This window comes from Xylocopa sonorina, chromosome 8, assembly GCF_050948175.1.
Source record: "Xylocopa sonorina isolate GNS202 chromosome 8, iyXylSono1_principal, whole genome shotgun sequence".
NCBI classification, from domain to species: Eukaryota; Metazoa; Arthropoda; class Insecta; order Hymenoptera; family Apidae; genus Xylocopa; species Xylocopa sonorina.
The window spans coordinates 4,012,009-4,036,778 of record NC_135200.1 but is presented as its reverse complement, the minus strand read 5'-3'; the positions used below and the strand labels follow the sequence as shown (position 1 = coordinate 4,036,778).

The following is a 24,770-nucleotide window of genomic DNA, read 5'->3' as shown; positions in this document are numbered from 1 at the left end:
GTCGCTTACAGCCGCCGATTGTCGCGTTTTTTCTTTCTCTCAATCCAACAGAAATACCCTCTCGTTTTGGCTTTGGCGGATGAGAGGTCAGCGAATCGTCTTACCATCCGTTCGTTATTGATTTCATTCAAAAACCGCCGATCCACTGTTCACGCGTACGCTTTTACATAGTAACTAGACGATTTACGGTTACGCTAGCTCGTTAGTATTAAACGATTCGACAGGCGACGTATAGAAGAGGCATCAGAGAATCTCACTCGATTAGATCGTAACCTTTTTGTTTCATATAGAAATTGCTTTAACAAGTTATTGAAGGAAGATTAAGAAACTACGGTAGTCCGAGTTTTACATGAAAATCTTTGAAACATTGTTCGGTATAATCATTTCTTACAGGGAAAATATTAACATTAATATTATTCAAACTGCAGCTAGATATTTGAAACTTACCTTCAGGTGAGAAAGTATCGAGTTAAGTAAACAAAATATAATAAGTATACAAAATATAATAAGAATATCAAAATTTTTGTGAAAATTCTGAAAATGGCTAAAATAAGTAAGAAGAAGAAAAGTAAAAGAATATTCAAAAGTTCCGTCGAGTGGATCATAGATTTCCTTACGTCGTTGTCGAATCAACGAAAAGAGGATAAAGTTCTAAATGATACACCAAAGCAGCGTCACTCGAATGGAATGTCTGTGTATGGAACGATTCGTTCGCGGGGTGAAGACGAATTCTCTGAGGCTCCCGTCGACCGTACAAGCGTTACGTCGCCTTTGTATCTTACATTTAATAGTAGTAATGGTTCGCATTGGTCGGTGTTGAAGAAGGCCATTCGGAAGCGTCGCGTTTCATCAGAACGCATAATTTAATCGATTTACTTACGCAACAATTGCTTACACCCTATGATATCCGAAGGCACGATCCTCGACATTCTGTCCGACGCGCGGACCTCCGTTCGCGCGTTTTACGGACCTTCTTCCCGTTCCTCGTTCATGGATAGTGTTTGTGCGTTAGATATTTAAATAGAATATTACATATTACACTCTATATAGTGGTCCCTCGTCGAACACGCTCGAGGCGGCGTGAACGATTCTTCGCGTCCCATTATTGTCCTATGTACAATACTATTGTAGATAGCAAGGTCTCGTTCCTAATTATTATTTAAAAGAATAAAGAGAACTGTCTATCGGGTCTTCACACTGTGGCAAGTCGAAGGCACCATTGTTCGTTGAGCCGTGATGCACCAGCAGGTTGCATAAAAATATCGTCTATTATATTATCTCGATCGCGCATCGTTGCTTCTACGACGATCGTTTCGCTCCTTAGAAAAAAAGGCACAATATCGCTGAACGACCTCCGTAAACGGTGTGTACGCGCGTGTCCGTTCCTTGTCCAGAGAACAGCAGTATCATCTTTCTTCGCGTACATACACGTGTATAACTTTATTCTCGTCTACATTTTTATTATAAATATTTATATACAGAGCGTCGCGCGCACGGGTCCCAGTGCAAACCACTCTTTACAATGTTCCACGGCTTTAAACGCAGAGCTAGTTTCAGTTTTGCGCGTAGGACGCGAGTGGAGGAGGAGGTTTACACGGAAACCCGCGGGGCACCCTGTACGCAGCTGCAGCAGTGTACGCATTCATCGACGCTCGATCCACAATTCGTCGTGACATTGTCGACGTTACGATAGAGCGTTCGTCGCGCTGAATCCCCATCGCTACCGGGGACGAGACGCCACGCTCGAGAAAAACGCCGGCGAGAATCGCCCTCGAGCTCGACGAGTTAATCACAGTTCACGTGTGCCTTAGGACTTACTCGCGCGAGCAAGAGAGCACCGCCGCCTTCATATGTAGATCGCCTCGGAGCCCTTGTTGCTCTGGTGTCCGGCCCCGGCGACGTACGCGTTGGGCGACGCCATGCACTCGGACCAGTCGCTGTTTGAGTGCGGCGAACTGGAGGACCAGTGGCCGGGGCTGTCAGGCGACGGCGTCGGAAAACTCTCCGGCGCTTGCATCAGATGCTGCGGCGTTACATCCGGTCCCGAATGATGAGAGGGTGGCGTCAAGTATTGGTGGTACTGTGGCGTTTGCTGTTGCACCTGCTGTTGTTGCTGCTGCTGTTGCTGCTGCTGTTGAATCTGTTGCTGCGTCTGTTGCATCTGTTGTTGTTGCTGCTGCTGCTGCTGTTGCGCCTGCTGTTGTTGTTGGTGCTGTTGACTCGAGGAGTAGGGGAGGTTCTCGAAGTCGAAACCCACCGGTGGCATACCGCCATGTTTCTGATGTGTCGCCTGTCTCATGGCAGCGATATGGGTGGGCGAAGTGGGCAACGAGGGTCTACTTTTCGCCGGTGACGGCGAACCCATGTAGCTCGCCTGCGGCGACAAGGTTATATTCGACTGCACCGAATGCGGTGGTGACTGATTGCTGTAGGGCGGCGATAACGTATTCACCATCACCTGCGCTTGTCGTTGGTGCGGTGCTAGTAGTTGGTCGTGAAAATTAGGCAATCCGTAATTGGTCGTGAACGTGTCCAGGCCCACCTTCGGAAGGCCCTGTATCGACTGGCCCTTTATGCAGTCCTCGTACGGCGGCGGCTGCTTGGCCGTCGCCGTTTGACTGACCATTGGTACCGCGTTGCTGTAGAGGCTCGCGCTGTCGTACGGGCTCGGCAGGTTTCCCTCTGCACCTTCCGCGCCCTGAGGGATCTCCTGGTTTGGGGGCTGAGCGCCGCGTTTCGCCGGCGGCTTTTTCATCGACGGCTTTCGCCTCACCACCACCACTCCGCCCTCGGACTCGGGACTGTTTGGGTTTCCCGCGGTCCCTGTTTTTGGCCGCTTCTTCGACTTGTTTTGCTTCGGGGCGGAACCGATCACCGTGGGGTGCGTGATCAGTTGCGGATGATTTGGTGACCCTGCGGAACACAGAGGAATTGAAAATTTTAGTACACCATGGAATTTTTACAACACAAAGTACGAAGATATCGTATGTTGTTATAATATAATAAATGAAAGAAGACTCACCCATAAGTGGACCGTTCGGTATCACGGTGACCATCTGCGGCGATCTTGGCACGTGTTCGTCTAACAATCTCACGATATCATGATGTAATCTCTCGCTGGCGACATCCCTCGGTAGTCGGTCCATGTGATCGGTAATCTCCCTATTGGCGAACGTGTCGAGCAACGCCTTGCACGCTTCAAAGCCGCCCTCCCTTGCGGCAAGGAACAACGGTGTCTCGTCTTTGTCGTCTTGGGCGTCCCTGTTCGCGCCGTGGACCAATAATATGTTCACAGCGTCAACGTTGTTGACAGCAGCAGCCCAGTGGAGAGCCGTCTTTCCGCTGTTGTCAGCCGCGTTGATGTCGGCGTCCGCGTTAATGAGATCCTCCACCATTCCCTCGGTGGCGAGACGAGCAGCCAGAATGAGCGGCGTGGTTCCGTCGTGCATGCGAGCGTTCAGATTCGTCGCTCTGTTCCTCAATAGGATCTGGAATACTCCCATCGCGTCAGAAGCAACGGCGGAATGCAGCGGCGTCCTACCGGTATTGTCCTGAGAGTTAGCGTCCGCTCCAGCGTCGAGGAGTCTCTTCGCAGCGTCGGCTCTGGCGTACCTAGCCGCCAAATGAAGAGACGTCTCGCCGCTTTTATCCGTGGTAGCGTTCAAGTCTGCGCCCTGAGCGACCAAATCAGCGATCACAGCTGCTGTACCATCGCTTTCGTCCTCCTCCTCGCCAGTGTCCAATCCACCACCTCGTACAGCAGCTACCATTAACGGTGTCATTCCGCAAGGCCCTCTGGCGTTCACGTCTTGACCGTGCTCGAGGCTAGGTGGTGTCAGAACTCCAGCGTCGGGTCTGCGAATCTCCGCTGCGTCCAAGTGCTGTTGCGTCCACATTCGAGGTTCCGTTTCTTCGTAATCGGTGATGGCGGTGTGGTCGCTCGCGTATCCAGGTTCTATGGCTCTCATTCTCTTCGAAGGTGGCAAATCTGACTCGTCGTCCGACCACTGTTGCGCCCTTCCGTTTCCAACGTCGAGGTCTATGCAGTTCCCGGAAGGTTGCTTGTTCAGGTTCCTCATCTCCTGTCCATCCGGACCACGCCTCCTCGACCTGCGACGTTGACCACTGCCACTGTTGGTGCGCAAGAATCCTTCTGGGAACCAGGTGACACCCACCGCCCGCTTCCTCTGCGCGGTGACCAAAACACCCACTAGCATCCCGCCGAGGACTACTATTACCACACCGATGAAGACGTACTTGTAGTTCGTCGGTGATTCCGGGTACTCTGCATCTTGAGGACCAACCACACCTCGAACCTGCTCGATTGGGAAGTTTCCAGACAGGGAGTTCTTGGATGCGGTGGCTGCCAGGTATTCCGCTGCCTCGTTGGCCGATGGGAAGCACACCGCTCCCTGCGTGACGGTACATTTTCGATTGTCTATCTCTAGATAAGCGATCACGCCGCTTTCGCTGTTGGTGTAGATCGTGGTTGGTCGACCAAAGAAGCTGGTTTGCCGTCCAGGGTCTTTCTCTCGTTTCCACGGGTATATCATGTCATTGCCGAGCTCGTCTTGCTTCACCCTCAAGGTGGTCCTCAGTTCGTGGCCAATTTCGCGAAGAAATTTGACCAAGTTCGCACGGAACGTCTGCATGTCCATCCTCACTACTACAGAAATCACACCCTCCGCCAGAGATGGAGGATACTCTTTGTCACAGTCGAGGCCGTCCCAGTTACACTCCTCGTTGTTGCAACCGTAGTCGCAATATCCGTTGGCGTAGTGTTTGCGACAGTAGGCGTCGTAGATGGGACTGTAAGAATTGGAATAGAAATTAGATAAAGATATTAAAAATGAGATATTTGTGTCAAGGTTATTTGACATGTTCACAACTCGTCTTCTGAAAATACATCGTTTGGAAGATACCGCAATTTAGTCCAGATTTATTTTATAGTTTTATTATAATTCAATTAAGTTACGATCACTTACTTGCACGGTGCCAATTTTCTCTCGCAATCTCTACCGTCGAACAGGCACTGGGCATTGTTGCAAACATCGTCGCACACGTCGTTCATGAAAACCTCCCAACATTTGATAGGCGCGGTGCAATTGCGCCACGGGTTAATACCCAACGAGCAATCGTTCCCATCGAAGTTACAGGCGTATCTGTTGCACTCCTCGTCGCATTGGTGGTTACCAGACTTCTCCTTGCACCCGTTCTCGATGCACTTCTTTTTCTCCATCTCCAGATCGTGGTCGTAAGCGTTCATAGTCTTCGGTACGTTCGAGTTCACGCTGCCGAAGATGCCTCCACCGTAGTTGGGGTCGTAAATTTCGCAGTTCTTCCCGGTCCATTTCGGCGGGCAGTCGCAGGCGTAATCGCCAAGGAGGTTCTTACAAACGGCGTTCGACTGTCGACACGGGTTACTAGCGCACTCGTCCCTGGCGTCTGTCTCGCAGTTGGCTCCGGTTATTCCGGGTGGGCAGTAACATCTGTATCCGACCTCCAACTCGGACACTCTGCAAGTGCCGCCGTTCGCGCATGGTTCCGTGTCGCAGTAGGAACCCGCGAACTCGCAGTTGTTCCCATAATAATCGTTGGGGCAGATGCAAGTGTGGCCGGCCTGCTTCGCGGTGCAAACGCCTCCATTCTGGCACGGCGAACTGTCGCAGAAGTTCACCTTCACCTCGCAGTGGCGACCCATGTAACCAGGTTTGCAGTTGCAGTGGTAGTTGTTGACCAGTTGCACGCAGTCTTGCGTCCCTGGCGAGGCGCACGGGTTGGACAGGCACTCGTTGATGTCACCCTCGCATCTAGGTCCCACGAAGCCAGGAGGACACTTGCACTCGAACCCTCCGACCTTGTCGGTGCACGTCCCGTTGTTGTGACAAGTGCCAACGGCGCAGTCGTCGACGTTCAGTTCGCAGATGAAGCCCAATGTACCGGGTGGACACGAGCAGCTGAAGTTGCTGATAAGATCGTGACACGTGCCGCCGTTCTGACAAGGATTCGGTCTGCAGTCGTCGACGTTCAGTTCGCAATTCTGCCCTTGGAAACCCTTGGTGCATTGACATTGGTAGGACCCCACTAGGTCCTTGCAGGTGGCACCGTTTTGGCAAGGCGCAGAATCGCACTCGTTCACTTCCTCCTGGCAATAGGATCCCGTGTATCCTTCCAAGCAGTGGCAGCGATGACTGTTACCAATGTCCTCGCAGGTACCGTTGTTGCAGAGGTTCTTCTCGGGCACGCCCTTTCTTATAGCCGCGTCCTTGCAAGAAACCATCTCGACGTCGCAGACCTTGCCGGTCCAACCGGGCGAGCAATTGCAGTGGTACTTGTTTTTGTGTTGGACGCAGGTAGCCTGGTTTTCACAAGGGCTGTCCACGCACCAGTCGACGTACTGGTCGCATCTGGCTCCGGTGTATCCATAAGGGCAATGACACGTGTAATACTGAACGTGGTCATGGCAAGTGGCTCCGTTTAAACAGGGCGAACTGTCGCACTCGTTGATCCGATACTGGCAGTTCGAGCCGGTGTAACCTTGTTTGCAAACGCAGGTGTAGTTGTTGATGCCGTCGATGCACTTGCCGCCGTTCATGCAGCTACTGTCGGTGCAGTCCTCGTCGTTGGTCTGACAGTTTATACCGGAGAATCCTAGTTGACATTGGCAAGTGTACGAGTTTACGTATTCCTTGCAGACGGCGCCGTTCTGGCATGGCTGAGAGAGGCACTCGTCGACGTCGACTTCGCAGTGTTTGCCGCTGAAACCGTCGACGCAGAGGCACGTATAGTCGCCGATGCCGTCCAAGCATGTGCCGCCATTTTGACAGGGAACTGTAAACGGTATATTTACGTTAGTCGAGGAACATCCACGTTTAAAAGTATCGATAGACTTGCTTAATCCATGGTTTAGAAATTGTCTGCGCGATAAAAGATCAAAATCCAAATCTAATTAGGAAAACTATTAAAATGGTTTTATCCACTTCGGTGACAAGAGCAATTTATATTGTATAAAGGTTCGTTGAAGATGTTTCGAGGAAGCGTAGTAAAGCTTTTTCGACGGAGGTGCATAAGGTTTGGACTTAACGCCCTCCATTAGCATCCGACACTTACAAGAAGCGCAGTCGTCGGTGTTAATGATACAATCACGACCCTCGTATCCTTTCGCGCACAGGCACTGGTAGGAACCGTTCGTGTTTCTGCAGGTAGCGCCGTTTCTGCACGGAGACGTCATTACACACTCGTCGACGTCCTCGTCGCAGAGTCTGCCAGTGTAACCGACCGTGCAAGTGCACGCGAAGTCGAGGAAGTTCGATGATGGCGAGCACTTGGCGCCGTGAAGACATCTGTAACGAAATGTGAACGGATTAGCGTCATTCGTTTAAAATTGATCCCCCTTTTTGCCAATTCAATTTCCCCCTTAGTGTCAAATTGACGCGATAATGAAAAAGTATAAGAACTTTTCACAAAATTCATTGACGCTAAGTGCCTAGTATTAAAAATAGAAAAAATAGTAGAAATAACACAATACGCTGCAACATCCATACGTAGCATTAAATTTTCAGAAACATCCGAAAATTGTACATCCAAGCTATTTCATCCACTCTTTACAGATTTCTCAGCGAGAGAAATCACCGATCTCTCGAACCGATATACCCGAATCCGTACTTGTTAGGCGAGCAAGGGTCCAGCTTCTCCTCGCAGTTCCTCCCGGTGTGCGGCAGCTCGCAGACGCACTTGTAGTCGTTGACCAGGTCGATGCAAGAGCCGCCGTTCTGGCAGGGGTTGTTCGCGCAATCGTCGATGTTCGTCTCGCAATTGGTACCGGCGTACCCCGCGAGGCACTTGCAACTGTACCCGTTCAGGTGGTCGTTGCAAGTGCCGCCGTGCTGGCACGGGTTCGAGCCGCACTCGTCGATGTCCGCCTCGCATCGCTTGCCACCGTAGCCGGGCAAACAGTGGCAGATGAACTGGTTGACGCCGTCCTCGCAGGTACCGCCGTTCACGCAGGGGTTGCTCGCGCACTCGTCGACGTCGCTGAGGCATCTAGCGTCGAAGTAGCCGCGAGGGCACTCGCAGCGGAACCCGTTTGTCAGGTCGATGCATCGGCCACCGTTCGCGCACGGGCTGCTCGCGCACTCGTTGATGTCCGTCTCGCAGTGCTGTCCGGTGAAGCCTGGCTTGCACTCGCACGAGTACCTGGAAGGAAACACACCGTGTCCACTGAGAATGGAAGCGACGACAGCGGGTCAGAATGAAGAGAGATTTTGCCAGATTGGGTGCTCGCGCGGAAGCTGCATGCTCTATCGGTGGATCGTATACGGTGGAGTGAATTTTGCCAGATTCTGATGGTGTGGGTTTCGCTCGCATTTAGCGGTCGATGGGAGGACGAAGAATTTTCTTTGTTCTTTTATTTTACAATTCGGTAGTCGATCGGTTCTTTCGTTCCTTGCGATGAGTTTCGTAGCGAGAGTTCTGGTTTCTTTTTTTTTTTTTTTTTATCGCATCGACGTTCGATCTCTCGCGATCGTTCACGAAATCAAGGATCGCTAGATATGATACCGAGTACAAATGTACGTCGATGCGAGGTAGCATTTTCGTTCGTAAATCGTGACCGTTCGGAAATGAGACTCGCAGGTCCCAACGATCCTCGAAAGACCTGAATCCGCTAAAAAGAAGAACGGAATCGGAAACTCGTTAACCAATATGGAATGCGTCTAGGTAATTTCCAACTGCGCAGTCGAGGTCTCGCCAGGGTGAGCGAATCGAAAAGCTTCCAACGTCCGAGGGACAACGACCCAGAGAGCCAGGGGACCGTAGACTCACCTGTTGATCCCGTCGATGCACCTCGCTCCGTTCCTGCATGGATTGCTGTAACATTCGTTCACGTTCACCTCGCAGTTCGTTCCGGATGTTCCGGGTCTACAAATGCATTGGTACCCGTTGATACGGTCCTCGCACCTCCCTCCGAACTGGCACGGGTTGCTCTCGCACTCGTCGATCTGCGTCTGGCATAGCTGCCCGGTGAACCCTGGGAAGCAGTTGCAGCTGAAGCTGTTCTCCCCGTCGATGCAGGTGCCGCTGTGGCAGGGGTTCGATTGGCAGTCGTTGATGTTCGTCTCGCAGGAAGCTCCGGTGAACCCTGGCGGGCAGTCGCACGTGTACTTCGCGATCGAGTCCTGGCAGATACCGCCGTTCTTGCACGGCGACGAGGCGCAGTCGTCTATGTTGATCTGGCAATGGGACCCGGCGAATCCGTTCGCGCAGGTGCACTTGAACGAGTTGATCAGGTCGGTGCAGACGCCGCCGTTCAAGCATGGCTTCGCCGCGCATTCGTCGATGTCGATCTCGCACTGGGTGCCGGTGAAACCTGGAAAAAGAATAGCGATTTTCATTCCATCCATCCTCTATCTCGCGGTAGATAATTGTAGAAAAGCAAGGCTTTCTCGGCGTTTGCGATCAAACGCAGTGGACTCTTCGATATTTTAAATTATGAAATTCGTGGTTTTTGACCAATTGGAGTTGCTCAGTTTAAAGTGAATAGTATTTTTACGTTGGCGCAAAGCAGGAAAAGGAAGGTTGTATTCGATGTTCGATCAGAGAGTAACGATTCGATGACCACTTGAACTCTTCGAACGGTAAACGCTCGCGAACCGCATAATTAGACCGGTCTCGGTAAATCGGGTATTTTTTGCTCTTGTTGCCCGCGAAGATCGCCACGCCGCGTTTTGAACCGATAAAATTAAAGTTTGATACACTCCGAACGCGGGTATCGGGAAGATTCAATTACGTCGATGATTCAGGAAGCGAGCGCGTTGCCGTAACCGTGGCACGGAAAACGTGTTCATTACCACTCCCAAAGTGCACGGCGGCGGTTCGATCAATCACGAAATCAGCTCCCGTTTTACATTTAATCGGTGACCTTATAAACCTTAACGTACTTAAACGTACCGTTCCCTTTCTATTCTAAATATATTTCTGGTACTAGCCACACATTTATTATTTCATTATTATTTTGCGATATCATTATACTTTAGTAAATCACGTCCGTAGTATTATCCAATCTCCAATTTTCAGTTTATCAGAACAAACGAGTAGCGAGTGCGATTCATTTTAGAAACGAATGGGTGAAAGTCATCCACCAGAAACGATGCTAAAATCTCAAATACAGTGCACGCGTGTGCATTGCTGTATACAAACGAGCAATCGTATGGCTCGATGCAGTCCAACGTGCGATCTTTCAATTCGATTAAACGAAAAACGCCGCGAGACGCCAATTTCTGACGAGCACGATGCGGCTACTGATCACGCAGCCCAAAACAGTTTCTCTCGAGAACGACGCGTAATACCCAGTTGGGGAATAATTTTCAATGTATCTCACGGACCTGCAAAAAATACTTACCACCACTGTTACACACGATCGTCGAAAATCAACAGAACCCTCGTACGATCGGATCGTTTCGACGTTTCGGGCATAACGGTACAGGCCCGCGTTACGGTGATCATCGAGAGAAACAGCTTCTTTTCGCGTTAAGAGCAATCCGCGAAATTACGACCGTTTCTGGCCGGGCGAATAAAGTCGTCAGTTGGGCGACCGTGGCAATTAGCCTCAATTAGGCGCAGTTATTGCCAAGGAGGACTCAGATGGGCGCCCACCGTTAATTACGTCTTTGATCGATCGACTGTTCGCGCCTTTTTCTTATCCGACGAACGAGCGTCCCCGATGATGGCGACAATTATCGATGGTAGTAATCGACGTGGTACCCGGATGTGACGGTTGGATCGTGGTGTCGTTGGCTGTCTCCAATTTTTAATAAAGATTCTACTTAATTTTTGGAATTAACATTTTCTTTGTTTGGAGGAATTATAACGATTTTAGGATTTAGAAGATAATTTAAAGGATCGACTCGATACGGGAATTATTTCAGGACGCATTATTATCGAGAGTTTTTGTGAAATGAAAAAGAAATAATAGGTGGAAATCGAAATGGGCTGTGAAATTACAGAAACGCGAAAGTGGCTCGTCAGAGTCGAAATCGGAGGACTCGCGCAACTTCCGGCGGCTTTAGACGCGACCGAAATGGCGTCCAGTTAATTGGCGGAGAACTAATTTAGAGGAATACGCGAGGGAATTCAGTAATGAATCCCAACAGCGGCTATCGATAGATTCCTTGCCCGTGTATGGCGGACTTCTCAATGGGAGAAAGTTATCGTTCGGGTCGCGCTTGGCCTTCCGCGTTATAAAGGTTCGCTCGAACGGCGAACGCTGTGTCGTACAAATACCAAATTCGCCGCGGAGGAATGTATTTCTCCAACGAGAAGAAAGTTTACATGAAATTCTAAGTGTCTCTCCGCGCATGCACACGTATCTGTAATAAACCGGCATCATTTTCTTCATTTTCCAAATATTTCGAAGCATTTCTAAGTAATTCAAGAATTCCTACGAGCTGTTGTTTCATTTTACGAATCTTATTCTTTTTAAATCAGAATATTATGTTGTACAATTTTTAAGAAATATTATAAACAGTATTCACAAAGTCACACATGCTTACTTTACATTTATTTTTATACAAACGAATTTATATGTATCGAATGCTTAATTATTTAAAAAAAACTATAAAACTACGAAGTTTCTCACGTTATTTGTCCAATGCGTAATTCATTAAAATTATTATGTTAGAATATTTGATCTGCACATCTGTCTAAATCGTTCCATCAGGCAAAAGTAAGCTTTTTCGTTGAAAATATCATGGATTGCAGTCGACAGCTGCATGCTCTCGGATATATCGATGCCGATCGTCGACCGGATGACGCACGGATCGGATTTTTATCGTATTCACATTCGTTTAATATTTCTCCGTCTCTTTTCCTATTCAGACAATGATGCGGTTCATTCAGTTGTGCGCGCACGTACGCCGCGGCGGATCTTCGTCGTTTCCTCTCGAATCCTTAAGGGCATTGCACACCACAAATTTCTGAACGTCATGAATCATTGAGCAGCGTGCACTGATTTTTCTTCCGGAACGGATTTGCGTATTCAACGCCGCATTACCATCCGCCTAGGATTTTGCAAACAATGGCGTAACGAAGGCGATCAATCTCTTCGAACAATTTGAACGTATCAACGATAGCAATGGGAAGTAGATATTTTTATTTCAAATTAATTAAATACCAACTTCTGATTGTAATACGCTACTAAAATATATCTACATTTTTTTATATTAATTAAAGAAAAAGAAATTGTAGATGAAGTAAAAGTAATTTCTAATAATTCTAGATTATTGTTACGCGAAACACGGAGACGATTTTAGCGTGCAAATGAGTATTAAATGGGCGCGATGAAATTGAAATGAAATCTCTTAGATCTCTCGCGATCCCTTTCGTTCGCGCAGATTTGTAAACGGGGGGAAAAATAAATATTTACCACAGTTCTATCGGTGTTGGGAGACGGTGCGCGTGTATCCATACGAATACGCCCGCAGAAACGCGTATCGTTTGAATTATTAAAGACGTCCGTGGACACACGAGGCGGGGTTGCAGGGGCAGAAACATTTTTCAACGCTGAGTTAACACGCCATTGTCTTTCCTCGCGATTTTAATATTGGAACTTTGTTTCCCGCGCGCCTCATAGGGGGACAAAAATAAAAAAAGAGAAAGACACCGTGAAACGACGGTTCACATTGATAGACAGCCATTCTTATGGCCCCTCAATGGTTTTTGCATCGGTCGTTCAATTAAATACGACGCTCGCTGGACTTTTCTTTCTTAGCGTCCGTTAAAAAACGCGCTGCTAATCGTGGGTTTAATTTAATCAGGGGTTTGAGGTAATTTAATAATGCATTTAAGGGCTGGTTCTCGTGAGAACGTCTTGAGCGCTGCTAGCCAATGGCAAAAAGAGTAAATATGTAATTTAGATCGAGGAAAGGTGTAATCAATTCGAAAGCATTTAATTCGTTCGTCCGTGGTCACGTAGAACTTTTCCCCTCCCGGACGTCCAAGTGTCCGAACCCTGTTTTTAGGTGACTGCAGGCGCTGTTTATAAAAAGGAACCTCTTCTTTTAACACTGTGGATAGCAATGCGCCCGGATTTTCTGCCTCGAGTGGTCTGGCAGCTGGTGTTGTCTTTGGAAGATGCATGCATCCTGCGATAAACGTCGCGTTTCACGTGTTTTTAATGACAAACCTCTGCTAGCTTCCTATGGATTTGTTCGCGTTAAAAATTCTATTCAACTCTTCTTAACTAAATATTATTTTTTATCGTACCAAATACTAATAGTACTCAATAAGAATTTAAATTATTTACTTTAAAGATCACGCTTTGTTCCAATATTCTCACAAATTTCAACTGAAGAGAAAATCCAGAGTATCGTCGAACAAGATCGCAAAGGTAGAAACGATCAATTCGTTGCGAAGAAGCGCGAAAATCGAACGGACGCGACGCATCTGACCTCGACTCGAAACGCACCAATGGGGATTTCATTTCTTTGGACCTGCGTAGGAGATTACGTGTGCCTGAGCGACGATGATGGTGACGACTCGTTTCCTTCGTCGACTGAACCTTGAGATCGTTTCCGTATCGCGGAAACGAATCAGACAGAAATCGACTCGCGGCGCTATGGCTAACGGTATCGAGAATTGCGGAACAATGGTAAAGGAATACCTGGAGGGACTTGTGTGATCGTCAATTCAGTGGAATGCTATCGCTCGTCACCGAGTCGAGGAGAGCTCTCGAACCAGCGCTGTCGATGGTTCACCGATGAGTGATGAATAGGTACGCTTTATAACTGACTTAAAAAACCTTTCAAACTCATTCATACGAAGATTGAAAATACAGTGACGTGCAGTCTATGGAAGCTGTGGAAGCTTCCTTTGTATTTTCTACAATATCAATAATAAATACATATCGTGCGGTTATCTTTTGTCAGAATATTTGTTGTATCTATTTCAAAATCAAAATGTATGCATTATTTATTTTTGCCATTTTCAGTATTTGTTTAGAATCCTTGTAGAAACACAGCTTTCCTATCAGCAGACGTCTACGTCACGTCACTGTGAGAAGAAGTCGGAAAATGCGAAAGAAAAATAGCTGGAAGTCACAACTGCATGAATTATTTCCAATTACATCTGTCTCTAATCCCTTCCACGACGACGAATCGCATAATTTCGAATTCCGCGCTCGTCTCCGTCTCCCTCGAACGAAGAAAGTCTTGAAGGGACGAGAGCGCGGTTCGACGTGGAAGAGAATAGGCGATAGAATCGGATCCGCGTCGTTCCTCGTGTCCGCGTTGGCAACTCCCACGTTTAGCCAGGCGTGTTCGGATAATTGTAATCTATTGCCTCGGCAGTGTTCCCGAACCAGCCTACGCGCATTGATAAACTATGCGAAACCCAACACACGGCTCGCGGATGCACTATCCGCGATCCATCCTCCTCTGACCCCTTCCTTCACCATCGAGGGCGCCTCTCACCTGTCCTCTTCGTCCTCTCCTCTTCCGTCCTTCTCCCCGTCCCATCGACGCCTCTTTGCGTTCGACTGCGAACGCCTAACGAACGCGAATTCACCAAGCGGCTTTACACGACGACGTGTGAGAAACAGTGCCTCCGAGTAATTCGAATCGATTGCGATTTTTCTTCGACAACGGAACATTTGATATCTCGCGCGTGAATTCTACGGTTCGATACGTTTGATCGCAACGATTCGCGCTGTGGAATTAATACTTTTCAAGTTTTGCAGCGATTTAAGGAATTCAGATGTGGAGAATTAATTAGGAATTCGTGGCGAGAGGCCAAAAATCCTTTATCTCGCCTTCGATCGATCGCGAATTCCACGTGGGACGTAATTTATGCGCGAGATAACAGAGCGCGTCGCGTAGATTGTTAATCAACATCAGTCGCCACCCACCGAGCGGGCGCGCGCGTCCTACGCGAGGCGCTCGTATCCTCGCGAAATGGATCGAGCTCACCAGTAACGAGATATCGGTTTTCTAATTTAAATGAGCGCCGCGGTTCGTTTCTGCGCTTCCTGCATGCAGCCCGCGCAGCCAGTCACGTTGAATATGTATCGAGGCTGGTATCGAACGATTACAACGATGGAGGAAGCGATCTCAAAGATGCCGCTTTACATTCGAACGACGCCACGAATGTTATTAGCCGATCGTGATACGAATCTGACGCGCGGCTCTCGACGATTTTTAAATCGCAGATAATAGATGGAATATACGTATGTCGGCGGGGTGATTTGAAAAATGATCCGTTCGAACTTTACTTCAAGGCTCGAAGCGTGTGCACTGAAATTATGCTCGCAATCAAGCCTGAAGGATTGATCGCGCGAAGCTTTCGTTCGAAATTATACTTTTTAAGCAGGAGAGCAGAATTTACTTCTAGCGAAGCGATGCGAAATACAATTCGTTACGATAGTTGGCAGAGCAAAGGAAACCGATCGAAATAAGACGCGAAGCACACGATCAAGCGTTCCAACCATGGGTACCAAACATCTCGGCTCGTTTAATCCCCGTCTCGACCTCCCGACAACGCCGTAACGATCGCTTTTCTTCGAGGAGACAAGATGAAAGAAACCTCTCTTCGAGTCTCAAATATCGAGCCGAGGAGAAAAACAGGGAGCAAGAGAGAGACGGAGAGCAACGCAATTTCTTCTTCCTCGAGATGCCTTCAGCGGCGACCAAATTGACGACGCCCATCAAACACATCGTTGGCATTACTGTGCGGTCGCGGAACCCTTTGAGGATCCTACGTGACCCAACGATCGAGGCGACTCGGCCCTTGTATCGATCCGAATCGAGAGGAGCCGTGGATCGAGAAACAATCGAGGAGACGATCGTTGCGCGACGAACGCGAACGATGACTTCATCCCCCGGATCGTGTTTCGAGCTGGTCCCTCGCGATGCTTTCGCGGCGCGTCCGCTCCGCCGTGGGTCCGTCGTTCGGCTTAATTATGGAAAGGAGAGCTTGTCACGGAATCCGCGTATTAACGAGGAATCCTTTATCAGCTCCCAATCAGCCTCGTTTCTTGTCTCGTTTCGGTGAAATCCGCGCGGGTAGTTTCTTCTGCGCCGCTCTCGACGCATCGAAACGCAACCAGGATATGGGCTCCCCCGAGCTTCTTAACGAGACGGTCCTTAAATTTAAGCGGTAACGAGGGAGGCGTTGGAATTCTGTTCCTGATTCCTTCGGTTAATGCAGGCCTCGCCTCGCGGTTTTTTAACGGCGAAGCTTCAGCCTCGGATCCGTTTCATTTTTATCGTGGGATCGTGTTGTGCGCTCTGTGGTGTGTACGCGCATGTATTTTTTGCACCCGGAGTTAGTTGAAGTTGATATGCGAGAATGTAGTTGCGCGCAGAAGTACGGCGATACGTGTAAGATTGTCGAAGAATGTTATTGCAGTACTCAGATGTTAATCGCGTTCAGTGCTCCAATGTGTAATATGTGCACGAATACTTTAGCGTTCGATCGTTAAAACTAGTTGAAATATGGTAATAAACTTATTACAACGCGATATTCTTTATGCCTCAGTTTGTAATAGAAAAAATTACGTAATTATATAAATAAATAAATTTCAATGCATATATTACTATTATAAGAAAGCAGATTTCACGCAGAAGAACTTCCGTGCGCAATCCACCTACCGATAATCGTCATAAACGTCTACAAACATCTCGAGAGGAGCTTGATCGAAGAGCTAACCACCCTCGACGCGTCTCTCTCCCTTCCGTCTTTCAATCAGCGTAATTCGAGCGAACGCGAGGCGGCCATCCGCGCGCCCATCTGCAACTACAGCGGGGGTAATAAGACGAGCGTTCCGAGCGATCAAAGCGAGCTTCCCCGGCGAGCGTTTCCAGGGTGAAAGGTCGACGACGAAGAGGAAGAGGCCGGCCGACGGGGACGAAGACGAAGAGGCGAGAGCACCTGCGAGAGCCCGGATGATTGTCGCGATTAACGGTCGCGGCTACGCTCGAGGCAGCCTTCGAGCTACCTGAGAGAGCGCCCGCTGTCCACCTCGATCGTCCACGGCGACGAAGTTAATGCGCGCCGACGTAATGACGAGTCGCAGGCCAGCGACGCGAAGTCGAGTCGCCGCCGGTGGTTCGCTGGTTATTCACCGAATCGAATGAAAAAGAGCGCCTCATCAGGGCCCCTTCTCTCATCAAGGAAATGAGAGGACACCGTACGCGGATGGCTCTCTTTTCCTGGTCCCAGCGCCGATGGGACCGACTTCGTTAGGCGAACGGGACGCGTTATAATGCGGCGAATAAATTTCGCCCCTGACGGCGACCACTTTCGAGGATGTCTTCATGGTATCGTCCGGTATTCGGCGACCGTTTCGGATCAGGGGACTTTTTAAATCGCCTTCTCTCGAGATTTGAACATTTTTGTGGAGGGTTTGTATGCTTCAGTGTTACGAGCAAATTGTGAACGTTTGAGTGTTCATGAGATGTCTAAGGGCTAAGGAGAACGTGCAATAATACAGTACATTACAGATTTCATTATTTTCGCTAAAGTTCTTCGATTAATTTTCTCTTAGTGGAAAGATGAAAAAGTGATAGGAATTTGACATCAAATATTGAATTTATATCAATTGCGTTGTATTTATCGCTTGTAGTTATTGATTAAAACGGATTGAAAGGGAATTGCTCGGTGCCATTGAGAAGTACCACGAAGTCGAGGGATCTCGTAATGGAAAATATACGAGTTGCGCAACGCTACTTGCAGTAGTGGGTACATATACTTCTTATCACGGTAGTATACTGCAGTTATAAATTGAAATGGAAGATAAGTTCAAGATTGATAGCTCCTCGTCGAGTAATTTTGATTTATGCTTCCGTCAGATGAACCAGTGTGTTTCTTCTGCAACGCGATACATTACTCCGATATGAACGTTAAGTCGGCAGTTTTTACGCGCTTTTATGGTGTAACTTGCTAAAAGGGGCAAGAGTCATTTCGAGCTTTGCTGGAAACAATTTTACAACTTTGAGAAAAGGGATGTTGGGATGCGTTATTCTTTCAAACTCATTTCGCGTGGATACAGCTTAGAAAAATATAAATTTTACCCTCTACGAAGACATAAGTCTTCCATAAAACCAACAATCTATCTCGAAACAATCCTCTATGGAAGAAGATCCTCTATGGAAAACGATTCAAATGTCTATCTAGAATCGTAGCGTCCATCGAAGTGCCATCGTGTCAAAAGATAAATCGAAATACATGCCCGTTTTCCCCGATGTTATCGCATAAATCATTGGCCGCCGCGTGATCGAAAGGAAGCGTCACGGCTCGCAGGCGGCGCGGTTTTTCCATCGTCCTAATCCCAGGCGCAACGAAACGAGCGACGCCTAGAAGAGAAGGCGCGGATCACCGCGGCGATTCAACGCGAAAATGACGGCATTACCCACGCCTCTTTCCCCATAAAAACACGCCCGCCAGGCTGCCGTATATCTGGCCAAGTTAACTGTAAAATCCCTCTCGGAACGTTCGACCAAAGAATCCACGCAGGAGTATCCACCATCCCCCTCTTCCGCCGCTGACAGAAGCATCCGCTAGACGGGATGCTTGAACCCTGCCCAGAAGACCGCGGACGCGTTGATACCAGCGTCGTTCGAGCAGATAACGGGCGAATAAATGGCCGATCGCGAGGTTGGGATCGACGACGAAAATTCAACGACTCCGCGGACCGTCCGAGCCGCGCCTTTAGTCGAGCCGGGGAAAAATCGGCAGGAATCGGGAATCTTTGGCTCGAAATGATCCTCGAGTTCCACGAAGAGGCGATGAACCTTACTCTGACGAGCGCATCGATGGGTAACTGTAAATAGCTGCCAGGAGAAAGGCGGGGCGGCGGTGGTTCGCCGGAAGGAGTGGAAAAGTTCCGGAAGCCAGACACGCGCTCGTAAACGCGATTGCGTTTAGAGAAACGCCGTTGAAATTCCCTGGTGGATGCCTGCGATGGGCTATTCGTTTCCAGCGACCAAGTCTGGATTCTTTTGGTCCCTTGGTTGCACCCTGGGTGCCGCGGGATGCATTCCCTAGCGAAACGATAGAACACCTCCGGATGCTTCTCTCAGATAATACGATGTCACGGAATTTTGTTTAAATTCTCGTGTTTGGTTTCTTTTTACGTTTGCTATTTTCGCGTTACATCGTACTGATATTCTTATCACGGCGCAGCCAATTAATTTCTTGCGATTTTTTTTCGCGGATTATTTTCCGAGAAGCAATTTTACGGTTCGTTGATCAATCGAACGTGGTGATATAGCAGTCCAAGTTTTTTATTATTTACATTCTTTTGTGTAAGTTCCATTTGTTTATGTAAAAATAGATGCGAGAAGATAATCAATCGGATGGATGCACGGAAAATTTTGAAAATGAATTTTGAGGAATGTTCTATCGTTTCGTTTCATAATATATCGAATCCTTTTCTAGAGATAGCTGCAAGCGGTTTTCTCTGACCAGCGCAGATTCCGAGTGGACTCGATCGCGAGAACGATTACAGGCGCTTGGACTCACGGCGAGAGAGGCGTCCCATGGCGATTCCACTTTGTGGAAAATTGATCGGCGGCTGCTCGACGGAATGTTTGCGTGGAACGAGTGACAGTCGCGTTTCCGAGATGAATCGAAGGTGATTTCACGATGATGGGTTGCATTAGCTTATCTAGCGATTCGGTTATACTTAGATTAAGACTTAGACGTTAAATTCCCCTACGAGCACAGTTATTTATCACATCTTCGGATAATATCCTCCACCATAAAAAATTCCGTTCAAAATGTCCCGCGTGTCACTAAAAAAAAAAAAGAATTACGATTAGAAGCAAGAATTCCATCTCTTCTTTACGCCATTAGCTCCAGCTTCCTGAAACTCTGAATAAGGTCGAGAACTGGTCGGTGTAAAACGAAATCCAGAAAGTTATCCCGCGATTCCCAAGGCGGTGCTCCGCGACGAGTTCCTCCGCTTCACTTTTTTTTCCGTTCTTTCCTTTTTTTTCCCGACCGGACGACTCGATTAATCGCTCGTAATTGGCCAGCCCCGTTGCGTGACTCGGAAAGGACGCGGTCGAAGAAAACTGTCCCCGTTGAATCGCGGTTTTTCCGACCCGTACCATCTACGAGGCGGAAGAAAACCGCCCAGAACGCGTGTTCATCATACCAGGTGTCGCGATGGGATCTTATTATGCAAATCTCCGGTTCGAGCCTGCCGCGATCGACCGGTTAATTACCCGTTTCTTTCAGTCGTTGGTAGGAATACGGACGGAAACAGCTCGATCTGACGTCTGATGCGAGCCGTTGGTCATTTCTCAATGTTAACGCTGCGCTCTGTACGTTGTCAAAGTTGCTCGATACCGATCGTGGACGTTCACTAACCGGCACGTCAGTGGTTGGACAAAAAAATAATTTTAATATCTGGCACGCGCATGCAGAAAGTTCGCCACTGTTGATCTAGATTAATTGCAAAATTAGCAAGCAAGTTCTATAAATTAAATACTTAACTAAATACATGTATCAATTTCCATCGTGTAAGAAAAAATATGTATAGTCCTGTTTGAATGAATTAAAATTCCGGAATTTCTCATTGAGTAGGCTTTCGTAACGCCTTAGAAAATTACGGCGTATGCGAGCAAGCCTGAAGAATCGGATTAAGGTGTTCGGTTCTGTTGCGAATTGAGCGGAAAGTGAATGGATCGGAGGCGAGCCGGATTTTCTATCTCGGCGAGATTCCTCTCGGCTCGTTTAACATCGATTAGCTTCGATCTCGACGGTGATGAGGTCCGTGGTGGGAGCGGCTTCCGGTGCGCCACTATTTGACAGGAGTTCGATGAATGAACGAAAGTCCGTAGCACCGAAGGCGATTCTAATTACTCGAATGACATCTGTGATCGATCGACGCGGTTACCCAGCGATCCTGTTTTTCCACCGTACGGATGTGACTACACGTATTTCGCAAGAAACTGATTTACAAACCGCTACCTTCTTTCCTTCTGACGGCGTGGCATGCATTATACTTGCACTTTTCACCGAATAGTTTTATGGAAGCGACTAAAATGAATCTAAAGAAGATGGTTTTTAACGAACAATCGAGTAATGGAAAATATATGCATTATCCAAAGATGATAAGCATACAGTGGCGAAATATCGAAGATATTTTGAATATTGAAGAATCCACAGAAAACACGATTAAAAGTGCGGCAAACAAACGCAGAGTTTGCACTTTTTGCCTATCTAAGAGGCATAGAATAAGAAAATATGTAATGCAACTACTGAAACAAGGCTATTTATCGAGAGCATAATTGTAACACCTGCAAAGAGTGCAAACGCTTTTCTATTTTTTAATTGAAATATTCTAATACTTTTCTTAAGTCACGCCCAATGGTCAGCAGGCTACGCAAAAGGAATATCATGGCAGATAATGTTATCAGTGCATTTTCCTTGAGAATAGACGATTATATGATGAAACCCATAAGAATGCAACGGCAATAGAGAAACAGAATGCAACAGCACCTTAGAAAGAAGATCTCTCGCTGGACAGCGCGCGATCACGACGAAACACGCGAGCAACTCTTTCTTCCTCTAGCGAACCGGAAATATGGTCTCCCTCGGTACAATCGATGGTTAAGAAGGAGTTAACGCGGCGAGCGCATTCAATTTCGAATGAAACGGCCGCCGTTACTCGAAATCGGCCCGATCGGTCCGCTCAATGCCGAAATTACGATTACATCCTTACGCGCACGAATTTACGAGCGTTACCCGCGAACTTTGACCCTCGCGTCGCGGCTGCTGTATAATCGACCTTAAACTCGCGCTGTTCGCAATTGCCTTTCGCCGATCGGTGGTCGCGCCCATCGAGGAAACCGGCGAGCCGGCTCGCGATTCGAGAGAATATTTAATCGGCGGTCGGAACACGTGGAATCTGCGGGAGAAAAATTAGTATTTCCAACGTGCATGCGTGCACGTGTATTAAACCCCCCTTTAATATATACCCTATTCACTTCCTCCGGTGTTTTACGTACGGTACGACGAATTGGAAAATAATGAAAGTAGCTCGATTTAAGCGCTTCTACTCTGGAATTATACTTTGAATTTTTCCTCTTTTCATTAATTCCTTCTGATTCGATATTATATTACAATCGAACACTCGGATTGTTCGTTTTCGAAATGAATACGAAGTTAAAAAAAAAAAAAAATGGTAAAGTGCCAGCATTGATTGTGAGAAATTCGACAATATTTCAAATTGTATGCATAAGAAATCCGGGCAAAAGAGTCGAGAATGTTTGAAAAATGAATGTTTAGCATTTTAAGAGTAGTAACAGAGGTTTACAGCGAAATCTTGCAATCCCACAAGGTAAAAACGCGAAATCTGTTCGAATAAGCGAATAAAGACGCGACGTACATTAATCAGAGCCGATCGAGATCGTCGTAGCGGCTGCGAAACGGGATTATTGTCCGCGTCGCATAATCAATCGGATTATGCAAATCCAGGAGCGATTTTTACCGCCTACGAAACTAATTATCGCGGCGTGCAGTATCCCCGCGTGGTAGCCACTCGGTTGCTCGCCGACCACCTCGCCTTTGCACGGTTTTACGATTACCGGCTTGGTTCCAGTTCGCAGTGCCCTCGCGAATCGAATCGTCCGTTTTCGTTTTAAAGCCTCGACGGAACTGACGCGGAACGCTTTCTGATTCGTTAAGAACCGATTGCTTTTCCGAGCTCGAACGATTTTTTGCTGCCCCCGATAATCCATTAGCTGTCAGGTCAGATTTGATAAAATTTATGGTCGCACCGTTTCGTCCCTCTTCTCGCTTTTTGCGCGCGCGGCGGGTTACGAGCGCGTTTCCTGTATTTTTCGTTTACTCCTTTCCCGTCGCGCATTCCCTCCTCGACACGCGTAATAAAAACGACGGTGCTAGTAGTAAAATGAAAATATTACGACTGGCGGGAGGTTCCTGAAATAAAGCAGTCACGGGAGTGATTAAATCGCTGGATTAAAGTGAGAAATTGCTCGGCACGATTAATCTCGCAAATAAAATTAACTCGACGCGCGCAATTAGCCTGGGGATAAAATTTAACGGTGAAAAATGAGCTCGCTGGCGAGAGTGTGTCTCGAGGCACGCTCGCATCTCGTTGCTCAGCCCCGCAGAAGAATGTTAAACTTTCGAGAGGCACCTCTACCGAATCTCTACCCCCACGTAGCACGCCATCGGCTGTGCAACGTTCAATTTAAGCCCAGAATTCCGCGATTCGCCGTTCCCGTGCGAGTTATCGATCGCTGGTTGGACGTGTGCCTGCTCGTGAGGCGAAATTCGAGGGAAGAACTGCTGCGTTCCAATTTATCCGCGGGCGAGAAAAGGAAGGAGAGTAAGAAGAAGCGAATGAAAACGAAAAAAAAACATAAAAAAAATGAAAAAACGGACACTGCGGTGAATCCAATTAATGAGACGAGAAAGAACGTTTCGTGTCGTGTGACACGCACGCACCGGATCTCTTTTTTCGGGCCTGAGTCCCCGATAGCCTTCGCGGATCGGCCGGATTCCTTCGACTAACGATGAAATATCGCCCGCGACGACACGATCGCGTCCAACGCGACCGATCCGGACAGATTCGAGCTGGATATCGCGTGCGTGCGTAATATTCATTAAAACGCGGCGTCTCTCGCCGGGTAGCCGACGTACCACGGCTACCATCAAGACCGGAGAGAAATAGGAAGGCGACGCCGGGTACGAAGATGGCGAGGCAGATCGACGGCCGAGGAATCGTTCAAGCTGGATAGAATTAACGAGGAAATCGAAAGCCGTTTTATCGAGGAGATTTATTAACTGCGAGAAGGGGGTAGAGGTTAAGGAGGAGCACGATTCTTCGAATCTGTTCGTCAAATTTGATAACCAGACACTCGTTACTAAAAAATAGTATCTTTTTTTAACACCTTCAATTCATATTGACGATAGAATTAATTGTTAAAACGAAGATGGTTAAAACGTGCGAAATGCGGCGCAAAAATGGCTTCACGACAAATCGAAAGCCTTTTATTCGATAGGAATACGCAAACTTATTGGTCGTTGGACAAAGCGCATTGATAAAAAGGGAGAGTGTGTAGCGAAACTCGGGCTTGGTGCAAATAAATTGTAAAATGGAAAGTGCAGATAACTTTTGACTAGCCCTCGTACGTTCTTCCATACATTCTGTCGTAATACACCTACGAGCGTGATACATTCGTGCCACTCGAACAAGTATCCCGTTTCCATTACATCAGAAAAGCGGAAAAGCCAGGCCTCCACCCGAAGGATCATAAACAGACACGTTTGATCGCGGCTGCGAAACAATAACGATCCGACAGCGTCGAGCGTTCCTCTCGCGGAACCTTTTAATTACAGCCGCTGGTATCCCGCCGTTCGCCATTGCGCGCGCGCGTTCGAACGTGCACTCCCACACACGTGTCGAGGTGCCACGCATACGTTCACCGAAATCCTTCTCGGGTAAGAAAAAAGAAAGCACAGGGGATATAAACAAGACCATTGCATAACGTCTATCCGTATTTCTCATGGATATAAGCCATAAGCCGAGCTAACGTTCGGTCGCCTATACGCTTTCGCCCGGTTCCACACTCCCGGACACGCGGAGCGGAGTGTGTGCTCACCGGCGAGCACGGTTGCTCCAACGGTTACACATATGCGAGAGATCTGCGGCCGTGCCACACCCAGGTCGTAGCACACCGTCACTACGAGGCGTTTTCCATCGTCCCTGGCTCCCGCTGCTGATACGCTATCTCCGCCGGCTG

At 48.1% G+C, this 24,770-nt stretch overlaps 1 protein-coding gene across 4 annotated transcripts in view; it reads right to left on the bottom strand.

Annotated features, from left to right (window-relative positions):
* Positions 1–1,693: 1,693 nt before the first annotated feature.
* Positions 1,694–24,770, bottom strand: part of N (neurogenic locus Notch protein) — a 245,395-nt gene continuing 222,318 nt past the window's right edge. For 2 of the 4 annotated variants that reach the window (XM_076899550.1, XM_076899551.1), the window contains 6 exons: positions 8,824–9,367; positions 7,666–8,196; positions 7,111–7,343; positions 4,986–6,831; positions 3,023–4,809; positions 1,696–2,913 (listed from right to left, as the gene is read on the bottom strand). In XM_076899550.1, the coding sequence (XP_076755665.1) occupies positions 1,847–2,913; positions 3,023–4,809; positions 4,986–6,831; positions 7,111–7,343; positions 7,666–8,196; positions 8,824–9,367 (6,008 nt within the window). In that variant the 3' untranslated portion in view covers positions 1,696–1,846. Of the gene's footprint in view, positions 2,914–3,022; positions 4,810–4,985; positions 6,832–7,110; positions 7,344–7,665; positions 8,197–8,823; positions 9,368–24,770 lie in introns of all 4 variants that reach the window. The other 2 variants (XM_076899548.1, XM_076899547.1) reach the window with 2 other exon arrangements.